The following is a 20396-nucleotide window of genomic DNA, read 5'->3' on the forward strand; positions in this document are numbered from 1 at the left end:
TGTCTTCTTTCTCATGAGAACGGTGTTGTGCTGTTTTGCACTTCACCCTGAGAACGTACGTGTTATTCAACCTTGTTTTAGCTTTGTCTTCTTCCTCATGAGAACGGAGATGTGCTGTTTTGCACCTGTCTTAATGCAATCCTGAGAATTCAATTTTGTTTTAGCACTCTGGGGTCAATCTGAGCTGGGAATGAAGGACTGGATGTACTTATTGTTATAACATAACTTTGTTTTCGCAGCCTCTAACGACTGGGAGCAAGAGAACGTTTTGACTATTGTGATGTGGTGTTTAGTGTGAAGGAGTGTGGAAGACAGGACACTTCAGGCAGATGCAGAACAGCTGATACCTGCAACAGACGAACGAGATGTGCTGACCTGAAGTGTTCTTCCTTACAGCTGCACTTGACGTATGCGTTTATGTTATGGGAAGAAACTTGTCTTGCGTCATTACCCCCACCCTTAGGACAAGTTTCTTGTTTATGTGATGAGGGCGTCTCTTAATAAAAAGAGCGGAAAAGCAGGCCAGACTTTAGTGTAGCCTTGGTGTACAGCCTGGCCGCACTCCGCGCGTAATATTTGATTTTCTGTCTCACTGGTGTTTCTTGACTCTGTTTGTCTTGTTAAAGGTTTTAAAAAATGTTTGGAGGAGAAAATACCCAACATTGACTGGGGGCTCGTCCGGGATCTCAACAACACCGGAGGTGTCCGGCGGAGGTCGTCAAGTCCAGACGTAAATCCTTGGCCAAGGTCTGATCGATCGATTGATCGTGTCTGCAATTGTCGACCACCGTTGGCATCGTCTGGTTGACGAGATTTTCCCGAAGAAGACAGACAGGAAGTCGAGTCAGTGAGTAAAATTTCTTTGTAAACAGTACTGAGTGAGTGGTGATCAGATCACATAAACAGTTAAATTCCGCAAGCGATGATACAGAATCGTCTGTTAATGCAAAGCAGTTAAACTCTGTAAGGAGGGTGCGGACTCCTCTGTTTATATACGCGTACCGGTAGGGGATAAAAGTGATCACATAAAACAGTTAAACTCCGTAAGCGATGATACAGAATCGTCTGTTAATGAAACGCAGTTAAACTCTGTAAGGAGGGCGGACTCCTCTACGGTTGCGAGGGACGCAAGTAGTTAAATTCCGGAAGGAGGATACGGACTCCTCTGTTTTAATACGTAAAGGAAATCCCGGGTAGAAATATGTGCACTGTAAAAAGGTAGTTAAATTTGGCAGGGACGGCGGAGTCCCCTAAGGCAGGACATTAGTTAAATTTCACGGGAGGGCGAGCTCCCCTGACATAAGAATACGCGTACGATTATTAGGAGTGTTTCTATGTGTAAATAGTGTTTTGCGCAAGTGTAAATAACTGTGTGAAAGTGTAATACTTTGGACAACGTTAGTGACAACCGTGTGTGTGGAAGCAGAGGCAAGTGATTCCGCTTCCTACGGGGAGGTGAAAGGAATCAACCACACGACGGCTAATTAATTGTCACGTCCAAAGAAAGTGTGAAAACTTCAGATTTAGAACACCCTAGGTGTGCCCCCGTCTGAAGTCCAAATTATAACAAGGGATAATAAAAATGGGGGGTAAGACGTCTAAAAATAAGGAAAATTTATCAACTGACGACTGGAAAGTTATGGAGGCAAAAAATCCAAAAGCAACAAAGAAATTGGAGACCTGGATAAATAAACATGACTTTGACGGACGACTGAACCTGATCAGCATACAAAAGCTGAAGAAGGAGTTAGAACGGGAACATAAAGGTGATGAGAAAAAGATGCAGAAAGTAGGGGCAGATTTAGTGGCATTTTGGGAGGAGGAAGCAGAGAACAGACAGAAAGGAGCAGAGAAGCGACGATTAGAGAAAGCAAGAAAAAAGAAAGCTGTAGGTAAGGCAGAAGAAGATGTGATAATTCAGCACAGAGAGCCAGAACAGCCTCAACAATCACCGCCGGCTGGATCGTCGGTGGCAAAGAGACCTTTATCTCCTCTACCAGAGGATGACGATGTACCGCCACCACAGTATGATTGGCAGTAAAACCTAAGGTAAAAAGAGAAAAACCAGAAAAACCACAAACACGCAGTCAAGCAAAAGTGCCTACAGCCCCTCCCATGGTGGAACATAGTGATCAGGGAGGTGCCTATCCTATGATAGAAGTACCAAATCCTCGTGCAGAAACAGCAGGACAGCTACCAACCATGCTCGTTATCGGACATGGAATGCTGATGATATCAAAGCAGCAGTCGACATGATACCATCGCCACATGTCGATATTGAGGGATTTATGCAGGATATAGAAAACATTAGAACATCTTACCACCTTAATGGACCTGAAGTCCAACAGGTGTGGATGAAAGCATGTGGCCCTAAATGGAGTCAGGTACGCGGAGACTGGAATCCTGCAGATCAACAAGGCGTACCACTGACACATGATGATCTAGTCTTGAAAACAAGAGTGGAAGCTATGATTACACGTGCAAAAGGAGTGTTAGGACCAAAGATAAATTATACTGAAATTACCAGGACAACTCAGAAAGAAGGAGAGCCATGGACAGAGTTTAGGTGCAGATTTGAGAATGTGTTTAGGGTCCATAGTGGCATATTGCCAGAAACACCTGTGTATGAACAACAATTGAAAAACGCTCTGATCCAACATTCCAATAAGGATATAAAAGCTTGGATACAGAAACATTGGATTGGATTGCCTACAGGCACATTGGAAGACACACATACACACTGCTGTCATGCAGAAGAAGTCTTAAAGCAGAAAAAGACAAGAAACAGCGACAAAGGAGTGTATGTAGCACATGGAGATGACGAAATATATTACCAGCAGGGTAACTTAAGACAGCAGAAGCAGTGCAAACGCCCCAAAAAGCCATGGCAAAATAGACAAGGTGGACAGCCACAACGTCAAGGACCATGGCAACCACAACAGCAGCCCAGACAGGGAGGGCCACCACGTGGTCCCCTGATTTGTTGGAACTGTGGAAGAGAGGGACATATGTATAGAAATTGTCCGAATCCACCTACTGAGGGAGCAGCAGGAGGAATTCCACAACGGAATAATCCTCCTCAGCCACAGTATCCACAATGACTAGAATCCATAATCCATGATTCCACATCATATAGGCAGTCTGATTGCGATATGGATCTGTGTGCCTTGCTGGGAAATCCGGTACCAAAACCAGAAGTGACTTTGTTGGTAAATGGACGACCAGTGACATTCCTTTGTGATACAGGAGCATGTAGAACCACATGTAATGACAACATACCTGTCCATCAATTAAGCAACGAACTCTTTAGGGTTCGCTCTGCAAATGGACAAACATCAGACGTCCCTATCACCAAACCCATAACGTTGACAGATCCATTTGGCCTGACGTGTACTATGTCAGTGTTAAGCATGCCACAATGTCCAGTTAACCTCCTAGGACGAGACGGATTGACTGCATTGGGCTTGTCCATAATTGTGGAACAAGGGAAATTAGTTGTTGAACGCACAGGAGGCGTTAACATAGTAAGAGAAGAAAGCGCTGACCCCACATTCCACTATTACTATACATTTGACATCTCAGAAGAAGATGCTGCAGGATGGGGTAAAGATGTCGTCTTGCAAGCGACAGCCCTACTAAAAAATCCTGAACAACAGATGTCACCACCTGACCTGCATGTCACAATGTGGCATAAAGATCCTCCAGGTCCGGATGGTGACTATGAAACTAAATTGAAAAATGTTTCACCTGTGAAACTGACAATGACCGATTTGATTCATGATGGCAACTCAATAGCCGTCATAACAGTAACAGGCGCCACTGAAGATGTATCAAAATTGAAATTCACAGGTATGCCATTACATATGTCACTTTGTAAGCCATATTTGACAGAATGGCAAGAATTGGGACTGACAGTCATAACAGCTTTGTCAGCCTCTGATTGGAGCAGAGTTGGACCACGAACGGAGTTCAGTCCATCAACTAAATTGTATAAAGTGCCAGTTAATGTCTCATTGGTGCTGACAGCTGGAACACACATTGATGTGTCCACTTCACAATCCTGAGTGTTTCAGTTGAGTCCTGAAGAAGATGATCTTCTCTCTTCAGTACCGTCAGGATTGTGGACAACAGGTCCTTCAGACGTAGGACTGATTAAAAATGCACAACCTGTAGTTATAAGGCCAAAAACAGAATACAGACCATGTGTAAGACAGTATCCATTGAAACCTGATGCAATTGAAGGAATCAGGCCAGTAATAGAGGATTTATTAACAGCAGGAGTAATAGTGCCATGTCCAGATTCACCATGTAACACACCCATATTTCCTGTGAAAAAGGCTCCGCCCTCAGTGGGGTGGAGAATGATTCAAGATCTGCAGGCAGTAAATGCTGCTGTGATTAAAAGAGCACCATGTGTCCCAGATCCACACACCTTGTTAAATTCGCTGAGACCAAATTCTAATAGTTTCTCAGTAATTGACATAAGTAATGCATTTTTCTCTGTGCCAGTACACCCAGATAGTCAATTCTGGTTTGCTTTTACCTTTAAAGGGCAACGATATACATTCACCAGATTACCGCAGGGTTACGCAGAGAGTCCAACTATTTATTCTCAAGTCATGTCAGCATGTTTAGCCAATTTCGTTCCACCGGCAGATAGCCAACTATTAGTGTATGTTGATGACATTTTGATTGCCTCTGACACACGAGAAAACTGCATAACTGACACAGTAGCATTATTATGTTTCTTATTTGACAATGGCCACAGAGTGAGTAGAAACAAAGTTCAGTTGTGTAGGGATAAAGTAAAATATTTAGGACATGAGTTATCAGCCACAGGGCGCACGATCCTGTCTGATAGGAAGGAAGCAATTTTGCACGCTCCAAAACCACAAACCAAAAAGCAGATGATGTCATTTCTTGGATTAACAAATTACTGCAGGGCATGGATTCCTTGCTATGCAGAGTTGACTAGTCCACTTTCTGATTTGATGTACAAAGATGATATTTCAATGTCAACCGTGTTGGAATGGAACAAAGATGCTGAGGAAGCCTTTGTAAAAGTAAAACAAACATTAGTGTCATCCACAGTTTTGGCACTACCAGATTATAGTAAACCATTTACTCAAACAGTTGATTGTAAGAATAAGTTCATGACTAGTGTTTTGGTTCAAGTGTATGGCTCAAAATTGAGGCCAGTTGCCTACTACTCATCTAAATTGGATGCAGTAGCAAGTGCTTTACCACCATGCGTACAGGCTGTTGTTGCGGCCTCTATGGCTGTTCAAAGTAGCAGTAATGTTGTTCTATTCCATCAGTTGACATTGAAAGTTCCACATGCAGTCTCTGCACTTTTGTTGCAGACAAACATGAGCCTTTTGTCCCCAGCAAGACATCTTTCGTGCATGTCCTTGCTATTATCACAGCCACACCTTACGATAGAGCGCTGTACAACATTGAATCCCTCCACATTGATACCTTTACCTGAGGATGGTGAGCCGCACAATTGTCTTGATGTAGCAACAGTTTGTACAAAAGCACGCCCAGACCTCCGGGACACACCCATCCCAAACAGTACAATCGTGTATGTGGATGGTTCTTCCACCAAAAATGCTTATGGACAAACACAATCTGGATATGCTGTCGTCACAAATTCAGAAGTATTAGATTCTGCTTCATTGCCATCATCATTTTCAGCACAAGCAGCTGAATTAGTTGCTTTAACTGCAGCTTGCTATCTGTTTCAAGGTACGGCCGTATCAATTTATACAGACAGCCAGTACGCTTTCAGCACAGTGCATGTGTTTGCAAAACTGTGGGAAGAGCGTGGAATGGTGACATCATCTGGAAAGCCAGTGACTCATGCCACTCTCCTAACTGCCCTACTGCAAGCTGTGAAGTTGCCTCAACAAATTGCTATATGCAAATGTGCGGCTCACACTAAAGGCTCTGACAGTGTTTCAAAAGGAAATGATTTTGCTGACAGAGTAGCAAAAGAGGCAGCAGCAGCTTCTTCTATTTTTGTTATACAGGAAACAACTCCAGATTTGTATATAGGTCGTACACTGCTTGCTGATATGCAACAGCAGGCAACAGACAGAGAAAAACAAATGTGGATAGCTAAAGGCGCTACGTATGCAAATGACTTGTACGTATGACCACAAAAGAAACCCATATTGCCAAAAAATATGTTTACATGGGCAGCTATTATGAGCCATGGCGTGACGCATGTCTCATCAGGGGGTATGATATCGCAATTGCAATCTATTTTTTGTCTTTATGGGTTCGATGCATATGCAAAACAGCATTGTAGAGCATGCATGATATGTGCAAAACACAACTCACAAGGCAATTTGAGACCCCAAAGAGGTAAATTTCCAACACCACAATATCCCTTTCAAGTGATTCATATGGATTATATACAGCTGAGTAAACATGAAGGGAAGGAATTTTGTTTAGTCATAATTGATGCCTTCTCAAAATGGGTAGAATTGTTCCCTACAAAACATGCAGATTCACTTACAGTGGCTAAAGCATTATGCAAAGACATCATCCCACGATTTGGAATACCAGAAACAGTCTATTCAGATAACGGAGCGCATTTTGTTAATGCAATAGTGCAATACGTAGGAGAAGCACTACAGGTTAATCTCAAAAATCATTGTGCTTATCATCCACAAAGCGCCGGATTAGTGGAAAGGATGAATGGAACAGTAAAAAACAGACTTAGAAAGACAATGGAGGAAACAGGCAGACCATGGACACATTGTGTAGATTTGGTAAAAATGTATATAAACATAACTAGTACCATGGGGTTGACACCGTATGAAACATTGTTTGGCAGAAAATATCGATTGCCATATTATGGACAAATTTGGGATGTACCTGAGGAAGCCAATTTGGCGGATTACATGAGAAAAATGTTAGAAGGACAACGAGGGAGAGTTCCAAACACTGATGATCCCATTTCTCCACAGGAGGACCCTAAAGTGGTACCTGGAGACTGGGTGTTGATAAGAAGCATCAAGAGAAAACACTGGCATTCACCTAAATGGGAAGGGCCCTATCAAGTACTACTCACAACACCCACAGCTTTGAAAATTGGGGAAAGAAGTACATGGATTCATTTAACTCACTGTAAGAAAGTCATTTCTGCAGACACAGACAAACAGTAAGAACAGTAGGACAAGACTAGTAATAGTGTGTGAGCTTGGTGTTAAGATCCAGGTTAGACACGAAAGCTAGCAGAAGACATTAAGAAGCCACTGTTCTGAACATAGGTGTGCTGTAGTGTGCAGAAATGGCGAAAGAAAAAGATAAAAAGAAAGGGGGTTTCTGGACCCCACGGACAGTCCTTGTTATGCTACTTTTCTTTTTTGAATTGGTATTATTATTAAAAGCCATGAGCACGGGACATGATAATACGGATCACATCCACAGATTGCAGAGACCAAAAAGAAGTAACAAAGACCCCAGTCCGATAATCAATGCCACAGTACATAGCTGTGATGGGAATAATGCATACCGTCTCAAAATGTATCAAACAGATGATAAGCTGTCTATAGTGGTGAATACCACAGAAAAAGGAACCATATTCCCACCTGATATAGAGGGAGACTGTTGGTTGTTCCTCCTTTGGGTATACAAACAAGGAAAAGATCCGTATTTCCATTTCTTCCTCTGTGAAACAGATAGAGTACAGCAACCAATATTGACCGACTTAAGTACGTCAAAGGGGGGTGTCTGTACAAGGCACAAAAGACATGAAGGCAGATGACTGGTTCCTAGTAACTACAGGAATTAGTGGACAAAATAACAATTGGCTTTTAATGGCAGAACAAGCAGGACTAGCAGCAAAGAAGGACTGTGTTGTGTGTATGGGACCCAGACCTATATTACAGGTAATACCGGCAGCATTACCCAAAGACTGTCTACTGACTGCTATGACACAGACATACATTGCGGCAAACAACAAATGTTCTAAGTGGGACAAGATCTATCCAGTGACCAAATTGACTAAGATTAAACCTTTATTCTCAAGCAAAGTTGGGCATGCTAACCATACATGTGTACACTTGACAGGGACAAGTAAGACTTTGGGTAGCTTAAACCACACCGCCTGGTGTAAGAATGTGGTCCATAGTACTCCCACATTCAAACCTGTCGGGAGGAGTGACGTATGGTGGTGGTGTGGGGATAACAGAATCTTTGACAGACTGCCACGAAATGTGTCAGGTTATTGTGCATTAATATCATTATTGTTACCAGTTGAAGCCATACCCATGACCCCTGAAGACGTTACGACATATGCAGCCTCTCTTATTCCTGAAGATTGGCAGAAAGACGTAGCCAGACATAGAGTGAAAAGAGATTGGAAAGGAGTGGGAAATCCAACATATATTGACGCAATAGGAGTCCCCAGGGGAGTGCCTGACGAGTATAAACTGGTTAATCAAATAGCAGCTGGATTCGAATCTTCCATCTGTTGGTGGTGCTCCATTAATAAAAACGTGGACAGAATAAACTACATCCACTACAATGTACAGAAATTAGGAAATTGGACTGAGGAAGGATTTAAGGCTGTCCATTCACAGTTAGAAGCCACGTCCCTTATGGCCTTCCAGAATCGCATTGCTCTGGATATGTTGTTGGCAGAGAAAGGAGGTGTTTGTGCCATGTTCGGAGAACAATGCTGCACATTCATTCCCAACAACACAGCTGTAGACGGCAGTCTCACTCAAGCCATTGACGGGCTGAGAACGTTGAACAGGAAGATGAAAGAGCACAGTGGAGTAAACACCGAAGGCTGGGATTGGTGGCTGGAAGGGATGGGAAAATGGAGGTCTTTGATTTCTTCACTATTAGTGTCTATAGCAGTATTTGCTGCAATTCTAACATTGTGTGGATGTTGTTGTATTCCATGTCTCCGAGGCCTTGTAAATAGAATGATAACCACAGCAATAAGTCCAGGACCAGGAGGGGGTCCAGCATCATATCCACTTCTGGGGACAGATGACGACAAGGAGGACGATGGCTCTCCTGACCTGTACCCAGACCAATGGAAGTATGATGACCCAGACACCGATGATGGTGACAATGATGACATCACCTCTGGGGTGTAAGCCTATAGAGAAAACATACCATGATGAACCTCTTAGTGAAAATCTCAAAAAGAAGTGCTAAGCTGAGTGATGCCTACTGTATGTTTAACAGGCGATAAACAGGAGGGGAATGTTAAAGATTTTGTATATATGTTATCACTGTTAAACGTTTGTACATTTGTCTTCTTTCTCATGAGAACGGTGTTGTGCTGTTTTGCACTTCACCCTGAGAACGTACGTGTTATTCAACCTTGTTTTAGCTTTGTCTTCTTCCTCATGAGAACGGAGATGTGCTGTTTTGCACCTGTCTTAATGCAATCCTGAGAATTCAATTTTGTTTTAGCACTCTGGGGTCAATCTGAGCTGGGAATGAAGGACTGGATGTACTTATTGTTATAACATAACTTTGTTTTCGCAGCCTCTAACGACTGGGAGCAAGAGAACGTTTTGACTATTGTGATGTGGTGTTTAGTGTGAAGGAGTGTGGAAGACAGGACACTTCAGGCAGATGCAGAACAGCTGATACCTGCAACAGACGAACGAGATGTGCTGACCTGAAGTGTTCTTCCTTACAGCTGCACTTGACGTATGCGTTTATGTTATGGGAAGAAACTTGTCTTGCGTCATTACCCCCACCCTTAGGACAAGTTTCTTGTTTATGTGATGAGGGCGTCTCTTAATAAAAAGAGCGGAAAAGCAGGCCAGACTTTAGTGTAGCCTTGGTGTACAGCCTGGCCGCACTCCGCGCGTAATATTTGATTTTCTGTCTCACTGGTGTTTCTTGACTCTGTTTGTCTTGTTAAAGGTTTTAAAAAATGTTTGGAGGAGAAAATACCCAACAATAAGGTCCAACCCCTATCAAGGAGAATGGTTCTGGAGGCGAAGCTGTGCATGGAGGCGAGGCCCACCAGATCTAAATGGTATCGCTCCACCTCCCACACAGGCTCCAGCTCTTCCCCCCACAGCGAGATGACGTTCCACACCCCCAGAGCTAGCCCCTGCCATCCAGGTCTGGTACGCAGAGGCCCTCGACTTTCATTGCCATCCATGGGACAGCGCACCTGACACCAGCAGTTCCCCCTGTGGGTGGTGAGCTCACAGGGTGGAGATGGAAAGTCCACGTTCCATTTTCAGGCTGTGTCCGGCTGGGCTCCGTGGCAAGCCCAGCGACCAGGCACTCGCTGATGGACCCTCCATCCAGGCTTGGGTCCAGATGGGGGGCCCCGGGCTTCATCTCACAATGCCTTTGCCTCATTCTGTCATGGTGTCTTGTGAACCATTCTTAGTCTGGCCTCTCGCCTGAGACCAATTTGCCTCCCAGGAGCACAAAGGCTCCAGACAACACAGCTCTCAGGTTCATAGCGGCACACAAACCTCCCCCACGATAAGGTGATGGTTCCCAGAGAGGCAATCCATTATCATTATTATTAAACAATGCATTACTGTTATTATTAAGGGCCCCTTCACACATAGTATGATTAAATACAAATCAGGGCGAATCATGGCGGAACAGCTCATATGAGCGAATCACAAAAACATCAAGCCGACGGGCAGGTGTGCATGATCCCACTGCGATGGTATCGTGCACGCGACGGTGTCTTGCGAGCAGGACCACAATGCGAGCAGCTGGGTGGTGCACCACATTGCGCCGGTGATGTTGAGGAAAATAAAATAAAAACCAACTGTATAATTAGTGAATATCACTGGGTTGATATAAATAATAAATAAAAGGGGACACAATACAGAACCCTGCCATTAAATAACCCTGGTTAAAATAAAAAAATAAATGCCACTCAAATATTCAAACTCGTAAGCTCTCATTACCAGACAGTAACTTTACCACTGCGCTACAATCACTGTCTTATAACAGGAGCGTGAAATGACTAAAATCAACAAGCAGATAAATGTATTTTTTTTTAAAAAGAGAAAAAAGCACTGAGATAACTGACAAAACACCGTTTGTTATGGCGTATTTCTGCTGATACGTGACTTTGTCGCACTGTTGGCTTGATTACAGCAAGCACAAACGCGCGTGTCCGTCAAAACACGGGACGTGTTCTGCAGCTGTGACATCCAGGACCAGAGATGTCTCAACAACTGTTGGCAGCCAGCCACGCCCCCTGCCCTGTCAGTGCACAGACCAAGATGTCACTCTGTGATCAGATGAGAGGTGCGTCACCTGTGGTGGGGGGGGGGGGACAAATTTTACATCCAGCTCAACAGTGATTGTCATTTTCTAAGTGCCAAACGAGCGGTGTTAGATGTTCCTGCGTGTCACCTGGAATTTGGACGACACCTGCCGCAAGAGGGAGTGAATGGGCTCTTAAAGGACACACTCTGTCTTTCACCCGCTTATGTGCACAAATAGTTGTAGCAACAGCTGTACGAGGTATTGGAAGCAGCTACGATTTTACATGTATTGCATACGATTCCTGCTTCATGCGCAATTCATGCGCATTCGACCACATTTGTACTATGTGTGAAGGGGCCCTAAACAATGCATTACAGTTATTATTAAACAATGCATGGCTGTTATTATTAAACAATGCATTACCATTAATTATTAAACAATGTGTGACTGTTATTATTAAACAATGCATTACCGTTATTATTAAACAATGCATTACCATTAATTATTAAACAATGTGTGACTGTTATTATTAAACAATACATGACTGTTATTATTAAACATTGCATTACCATTATTATTAAACAATGTATTACTGTTCTTATTAAACAATGCATTACCATTATTACTATACAATGTATTACTGTTATTAAACAATGCATTACTGTTATTATTCAAAAATGCAATGTATTAATGTAATAATGTATTATTAAACAATGCATTACCGTTTCCAGTGTGTAATGTATTACAGTTATTACTAAACAATCCATTACTGTTATTAAACAATGTATCACCCTGTTCAGTGTGTAGTGTATTACTGTTACTAATCAGTGTATTGCTGGTACTATTAAACAATGTATTACTCATAATCAAACAATGCATTGCTGTTATTATTAAACAATGCATTACTGTTTTCAGTGTGTAATGAATAACAGTTATTACTAAACAATTCATTACTGTTATTATTAAACAATATATTACCGTTTTCAGTGTGTAGTGTATTATTGTTACTAAACAGTGTGTTACTGGTACTATTAAACAATACATTACTGTCATTATTAAATAATACATTGCTGTTTTCAGTGTATAGTGTATTACTGTTATTATTAAACAATGCATTACCGTTATTATGAAACAACTAGTGTGTTGCCTGTGGGGATCCATGGGTACACAGGTGATGTTTTTCAAGGGTGGTAATAAATTAAGCAATGAGTTGGAATGGTGTGTGAGTCCAAAATGTTTGTAGTAACTTAGACCTCAACAGTTTTTAGAAGACAAACTCAACCCTTTTATTTCCTGTTAATTATGTAGCTTTTAATGTTAATTTACTTTCTTAATGTATTTGTAAGTTGTTTAGTTTCTTGTTGTCATGCACACATTATTATTGTTATTATTATTTATTTGTTTAATTATTCATTTTTTTTACTTCAATTTTGTCATTTTATTTTTACATGGACCACAACAGAAATAAGTGTTTTCAGATTCTTGTGTCATCCATATATTTTTAATGTATTTACAATTACATGCATTTACTCTTACGTTTTTAATATAAAGATGATTTGCTGCCCCCTGCTGGAAAGACATGTGAGTCCAAAATGTAATTAGCAACGTTACCTAATATTCATAGCTTCTCCAAAACTATTAGTCGTATCAGCATTTGGTTTTGGCGCCATTCACCCTTGACCCAAAATACAGTACATAAACATGCCAAACGGCAAATGTCAGCTCTCCATGGTTTTGCTGTGATCGAAGCCACACACACACACACACACACACACACACACACACACACACACACACACACAGAGGCCACTCGGCTATTGTATTTTAAATGTCTTACTGTTTTCAGTGTGTAGTATATTACTGTTTTTTGTAAGTAGTTCATTGTGTTGGTGTGTATTACTGACCATCCATCGCTGTCTGCTGCATTGACATTTACTCCAAAGTCCAGCAGGAACTTAACAATGTGGTGGTGACCAGCACACACTGCATTATGAAGAGGAGTGATGCCTTCATCATTGGGCATACTTGGGTTTTCCACCTAGGAAGAAAGATGAGAAGGATGAGAAGGTAAGAATCAAAACAAAGGGCTCAGATTTTTATACTGTGGTGTAAAAACAGTGACAACCAGGTAGAATTTTGGACATGACAGACTTGTAAAGCACCTTTGGGCAACTTGTGTTGTGATTTGGTGGTATATAAATAAATTGATCTTATGATATCACACAGAAGTTATATCTTGATTTTTGTGTTAAATGATCCAACATACGCAATTCCCACCTGTGGCCTTTTTGTGTGGAGTTTGCATGTTCTCCCGTGTATGTGTGGGTTCCCTCCGGGTGCTCCGGTGTCGCAGACTAAACGGTCCCCCCTAAAAATCGGTTCGCCCTGCCTTCACTGCACATGCGTCATTTTGGACCACAGCAGCACGTCTGAGATGAACTCTCTCCAGCAGGGTTGTAGCCACGGTGGGCGGCCCCGCCTCGCACTACAAATTTCTGCCCGGCTCTTGGGTTCAAATTGCACAGAATTTCTGAAAAATTAACTGAAATGTTGCTGAAAATGTACTAATTCGATCGTATTTCAAGCTTATAGCATCATAGTTTTGCAATTTTAAACCAATAATTAAAGTAATAAGAAATATATTTCTCATTTTCTTTGCATCAAATCGCAAACAGCAGAGATGAGAGAGTCAGCGCGTTCTGTGGCCACAGAGCTGTGAACGGGAGCTGCTGAAAACAGCGTCTCTGCTCTGAGCTGAAGAAAAAAAAAAATAACCCCACCATGAAAGTCCTCCAGAGGTCTTTCAGTATCCGTATCTGAAGATACATTCAGAAATGTACAACCCCAATTCCAATGAAGTTGGGAAGTTTTGTAAAATGTAAATAAAACAGAATCCAATGATTTTCAAATCCTCTTCAACCTATATTATACACCACAAAGACAATGTTCAAACTGATAAACTTTATTGTTTTTGTGCAAATATTTGCTCATTTGAAATGGATGCCTGCAACACGTTTCAAAAAAGCTGGGACAAGGCAACAAAAGACTGGGAAAGTTGATGAATGCTCAAAGAACACCTGTTTGGAACATTCCACAGGTGAACAGGTTAATTGGAAACAGGTGAGTGTCATGACTGGGTATAAAAAGAGCATCCCCAAAAGGCTCAGCCGTTCACAAGCAAAGATGGGGCGAGGATCACCACTTTGTGAACAACTGCGTGAAAAAACAGTTTAAGAACAATGTTTTTCAACTAGGGTGAGGAGCTCGGTCACTCGGGAGGAGCTCAGAGTCGAGCCACTGCTCCTCCATGTCAAAAGGAGTCAGTTGAGGTGGCTCGGGCATCTTTTCTGGATGCCCCCTGGACGCCTCGCTGGAGAGGTGTTCCAGGCACGTCCCATTGGGAGGAGGCCCCGGGGAAGACCCAGGACACAATGGAGGGACTACATCTCTCGGCTGGCTAGGGAACGCCTTGGGGTTCCCCCGGAGGAGCTGGAGGAGGTGTGTGTGGATCGGGAGGTCTGGGCGGCTTTGCTTGAGCTGCTGCCCCCGTGACCCGACTCCAGATAAAGCGGAAGAAAATGGATGCATGATGGAAGGATGGATGTTTTTCAACGTTCAATTGCAAGGAATTTAGGGATTCCATCATCCGCAAAGTTCAAAAGCCAGCATCTGTGATGGTATGGGGGTGTGTTAGTGCCCATGGCATGGACAACTTACACATCTGTGATGGCACCATCAATGCTGAAAAGTACATCTAGGTTTTGGAGTAACACATGCTGCCATCCAAACAACGTCTTTTTCAGCGACATCCCTGCTTATTTCAGCAAGACAATGCCAAGCTACATTCTGCACGTGTTACAACAGCGTAGCTTCGTAGTAAAAGAGTGCAGGTACTAGACTGGCCTGCCTGCAGTCCAGACCTGTCATTTGTTGTTCATTCGGCTGCTCCTGGTTTTTGCTTGGGGTCACCACAGCGTATACAGCCAGATCCACATTGGTAATTGGCACAAGTTTTACGCCGGATGCCCTTTCTGACTGCAACTCCAGTTTTACCTGGAGAAACACACACAGCCACTGATGTTCCAAAGAGGTCTCCCATACAAGTACTAACCAGATTCTGCTCTGCTTAGCTTCTGAGATCTGACGGGATCAGACTGACACAGAGCAGAATGTGTGGCACATTATGAAGCCCAAAATACAACAACGGAGACCCCGGACTGTTGAACAACTGAAGTCATACATCAAGCAAGAATGGGAAAGAATTCCACCTACAAAGCTTCAACAATTAGTGTCCTCAGTTCCCAAACGCTTATTAAGTGTTGTTAGAAGGAAAGGTGATGTAACACAGTGGTAAACATACCACTGTCCCAGCTTTTTTGGAAAAAGGTTGCAGGCATCCATTTCAAAATGAACAAATATTTGCACAAAAACAATAAAGTTTATCAGTTTGAACATTAAATATCTTGTCTTTGTGGTGTATTCAAATGAATATAGGTTGAAGAGGATTTGCAAATCACTGTATTCTGTTTTTATTTACATTTTACACAATGTCCCTACTTCATTGGAATTGGGGTTGTAGATTATTTCACAGTTAAAAGCCTTTGTGTTCCAAAAAGCTTTGAGTTTGAAAAACTGCAGACGAGAGAGAGAGAGAGAGAGAGAGGAGGAGGAGGAGGAGGGGCGGAGAGAAGGAGGGGCACGGCATTGGTGAAAGAGGAAAATGAAAAACTGACTCGAAATTTTTCATTTAAAAGAGCAGGTTTGACAATTAGGTGTTACACTCAACAAAAATATAAACACAACACTTTTGGTTTTGCTCCCATTTTGTATGAGATCAACTCAAAGATCTAAAACTTTTTCCACATACACAATATCACCATTTCCCTCAAATATTGTTCACAAACCAGTCTAAATCTGTGATAGTGAGTACTTCTCCTTTGCTGAGATAATCCATCCCACCTCACAGGTGTGCCATATCAAGATGCTGATTAGACACCATGATTAGTGCACAGGTGTGCCTTAGACTGTCCACAATAAATGGCCACTCTGAAAGGTGCAATTTTATCACACAGCACAATGCTCACTATCACAGATTTAGACTGGTTTGTGAACAATATTTGAGGGAAATGGTGATATTGTGTATGTGGAAAAAGTTTTAGATCTTTGAGTTCATCTCATACAAAATGGGAGCAAAACCAAAAGTGTTGCGTTTATATTTTTGTTGAGTGTATATTGCTTAAAAAGAAAAAGTAATGCAATCCCAGTGAAACTGTTGAAAAAATAAACAAAACTTGTCAGGACGATAGAAAAACTGGCTGCTTCATTGGATTAAAAACTACTGTGTGTCATTTTTGAAGACGAGTAAATGCTAATGTCCAATAAATATGAATGTGTTTTTAACATTTTCAATGTTATTTAATTTATTAACTTAGACTTTGACAGAAACATGCAAAAAAGAACTTTGATCTTACATATATTACAACATAAATTGAATTTCTTTTGTTTATTATTCTTGCGTTCAATGCATCTAAAACCACCCAAAATTAGTTTAAATAAGGCTTGCCAAGAATGTTTTAATGGTATAAAACCATATAGGTTCGGGGGCCGTGGATCTTGATGCTGCTGTGCTCTGATTGGTCCGCTGTCTTTTATGATGAAATAATGCTGAATTTATGTAGAAATGATTGTTGTACAAAAGCTTCAGATATCTGTGGCTGAGATAGTTGATGACTGGAGGCAGTTTGAAGCAGAAACGAGGAGATAATCTCTGAACGTAGGCTAATGATGAATGCGCGGTGAAGGTAGGTGGACCGATTTTGGGGGGAAACCATTTGGTCGGTGACACCGGCTTCCTCCCACATCCAAAGACATGCAGCTTCAACGTTAAATTGTCTGTAGGTGTGAACGTGTCTATTTGTCTGTATGTGACTCTGTGACAGACTGGGGTCCTGTCCAGGGTGAACCTGCCTCAGCCCTGTGACTACTGGGATAGGCTCCACCCCCCCACGACCCTTAATTGTATTAAGCAGTTGAAGATGAGTGAGTGAGTGACCCAACATTCAAAATCATTTCCTGTCTAGTATGGGATTGTAATCACAGCAGCTCAATAATCTTGTGCTTTACCTCGTAGATAATTCTCTGCACCAGATCAAACTCTCCCTCCAGCGATGCATCTAGCAGGAGAGCCAGAGGGTTAAACTTGACTCGCAGGCCGTGACCGGTGCGCTCTGACGACGGCTTCTTCAGGTTGGTTTGTTTAGCCTACAGCAGTACAGCCAGAGACACGAGCGGACAACACCACTAAGGAAGGATTTTGTTTTTTAAACCATATCTACAACATCAATTTTAAGGGAAAACAAATATGGAGTCAGAGGAGAAGAGAGGGAACAAAAAGAAAACACCCCCCCCCCCCCTCCCCAGGTGCAGAGGTTATCCGGGAAACGCCCAGCATAACCAACCTGCACCACTCCAGCAACGCCGACTCTACGGCTCACCCGGCTGGAGTCAGAGGAGAAGAGGGCACAACAAAAAACAAAACAACAACAACAAAAAAAAAACAACCCAATTACCCCCCCATGACCCCCCAGGGGACCGTCCCATCAAATCCTGGGAGGTGAAACTGAAAGAAATAAAAAGAAAGACTAACAGACTAACATACAGTTGCTTGTTTTTTGGCAGAACTGCAGGGTCACGACCCCAGACACTAAATAGTGAAAAACAAAAAAAATCCCACACAAAAACCAACTCAAAAAACACCCACACAAAATAAACAAGTGATTTATACCGTCAAGCTCAAACAAATGGAACACACCTGTTCCAACTTAAGAGCTTGACGGTAATGTGACTCAGTCACCAACAGAGGGAGCCAGAGTGCTAAAAATAAAAAAACCCCTTTGGTGACAGAGAAAACAAACAAGCTGCTTTTCGGTGCGCAGCTGTGAGCAACACACAACCAAAAATGTGATTCAACTAAATAACACCGGAGCTGACACAACAGACGCAGTAGCTATCATTACCCGGGGAAACGGGGCTACGACTGTAACACAGGAAGCACCGCGACCTGTGCCACAGAGCTCCGCCGTGCGCGTTCACCCATTACAGACACACTCCTGCAGCTCCCGTTCAAACCTCTTATCCGGTCGAAGTGCGACGCGAAGCCGTCGCCAGTCACACTCCACCACGACCCACGGATAAGGCACAAACACAGGAACACGGCTGCAAGAGAGCACGAATCAGTATTCAGTAATGGGTCTCAAACGCGCACCATCCGGGCGGAGAGCACCCGCAACTGATCCGGATAACTTCTGAACGTCTGCTGCCGCCTTCCCGGCGCGTTACCGTCTCTGCTACCGCTGGGTCCGTGATGTTTGGCCAGAGACTACTGTTATGTGTCGGACGCAGCTCGGAGAACCGACCAGCGTTTGAAAGACCCAGTATGAAATAAGCAGAGCACGGTACAAAGGCTAACTGAATTTAATACATAACAGTGATACATAAAGAACAAAGTGCGGTCTGGCGTGGTGCGCTCCCAGCAGCGCTAACGGTCCGGAGCCAGAAGCTGTTCGGACCCAAGGACCCCGCCGACACCCCCCAGGTGGCCGCAACAAACCGAGTCTGTGAAAGAAGGAACCATTATGTGAGTCCACACTCTACACACAGAGAGAACACTTAAAGGTGTACAAACAGCAAACACTTCCTGGCTTGATTACTAATCAGCTTCCCAACCTGCAGGCATGGAACATCCAGTTCACAAAACTCCACTGCAGTGGAAGCCGATACATGACTAACATACAGCTCAATATAAAAAGGTGTGAGGGACACCACATTTACTGACTGTATAAATGTTAGTCACAAAATCTAACGTACCTCAGGAAGTGTGCTGATGAGCGTGAGACCTCACCCCCTCCTCTTTCACAGACCGTGCATCAAACCTGGACGTTCTCTGCATCCACTGATGATGAGATGGCTCCCGAGACGACGATCTCACCCGTCTGGTCACAAGGTCGAGTCTCTGGCAAATACACACTGCATACTCCAGTCTTAAATGCCACCATGTTCCAATCCATATAGATGCACCTCAGCTGTGAGTCCTGACGAGCCGCAGGTGATCAGGGTGAGGTCCTGATAACCTCAGCAACACAGCCACTCAGTCCCACATGCAAGCCACCTGGAAGGAGAAACAAAGGACAGAAACAAAAAGGCAGCCAGGCCCCCCCAGCCATATAACAGTTCCAACTATAGGGGGATCACACTCCTCAGCCTCCCCAGTAAGGTCTATTCCAGAGTACTGGAGAGGAGAATTCAACTGACAGTCAAACCTCGGATTCAGGAGGAGCAGTGTGGTTTTCGTCCTGGTCGTGGCACACTGGACCAGCTCTATACCCTCCATCGGGTGCTCAAGGGTTCATGGGAGTTTGCCCAACCAGTCCACATGTGCTTTGTGGATCTGGAGAAGGCGTTCGACTGTGTCCCTCGAGGCACCCTGTGGGGGGTGCTCCGGGAGTACGGGGTCTGGGGTCCTTTGCTAAGGACTATCCAGGTATAGAGGGGGTCCAGTTTGGGAACCAGAGAATTTTGTCTCTGCTGTTTGCGGACATTGTGGTTCTGTTGGCTTCGTCAAATCAGGACCTTCAGCGTGCACTGGAGCAGTTTGCAGCCGAGTGTGAAGTGGCCGGGATGAAAATCAGCACCTCCAAATCCAAGGCCATGGTTCTCGACCGGAAAAAGGTGCTTTGCCCTCTTTGGGTCGGTGGAGTGTCCTTGCCTCAAGTGGAGAAGTTTAAGTATCTCGGGGTCTTGTTCACAAGAGAGGGATGGATGGAGCGTGAGATCGACAGATGGATCGGTGCAGCGTCTGCAGTGATGCGGTCGCTGTATCGGACCATCGTGGTGAAGAGAGAGCTGAGCAGGGGGGCAAAGGTCTCGATTTACCGATCAATCTACGTTCCGATCCTCACCTATGGTCATGAGATTTGGCTCATGACCGAAAGAACAAGATCGCGAGTATAAGCGGATGAGATAAGTTTCCTCCGCAGGGTGGCTGGGCGCTCCCTTAGAGATAGGGTGAGGAGCTCAGTCACTCGGGAGGAGCTCGGAGTCGAGCCACTGCTCCTCCACGTCAAAAGGAGCCAGCTGAGGTGGCTCGGGCATCTTTTTCGGATTGG

The 20396-nt window shown here is 43.5% G+C and overlaps 1 protein-coding gene across 3 annotated transcripts in view; it reads right to left on the minus strand.

The window, feature by feature from the left end:
* The window catches only part of LOC117531694 (apoptosis-stimulating of p53 protein 1-like), a 196264-nt gene that overhangs the window by 30610 nt on the left and 145258 nt on the right, over positions 1-20396 (minus strand). For all 3 annotated transcript variants that reach the window (XM_034194801.1, XM_034194800.1, XM_034194799.1), the window contains 2 exons: positions 17356-17493; positions 13137-13270 (listed from right to left, as the gene is read on the minus strand). In XM_034194801.1, the coding sequence (XP_034050692.1) occupies positions 13137-13270; positions 17356-17493 (272 nt within the window). The remainder of the gene's footprint in view (positions 1-13136; positions 13271-17355; positions 17494-20396) is intronic.

Source organism: Thalassophryne amazonica, chromosome 19, assembly GCF_902500255.1.
Source record: "Thalassophryne amazonica chromosome 19, fThaAma1.1, whole genome shotgun sequence".
NCBI lineage: Eukaryota > Metazoa > Chordata > Actinopteri > Batrachoidiformes > Batrachoididae > Thalassophryne > Thalassophryne amazonica.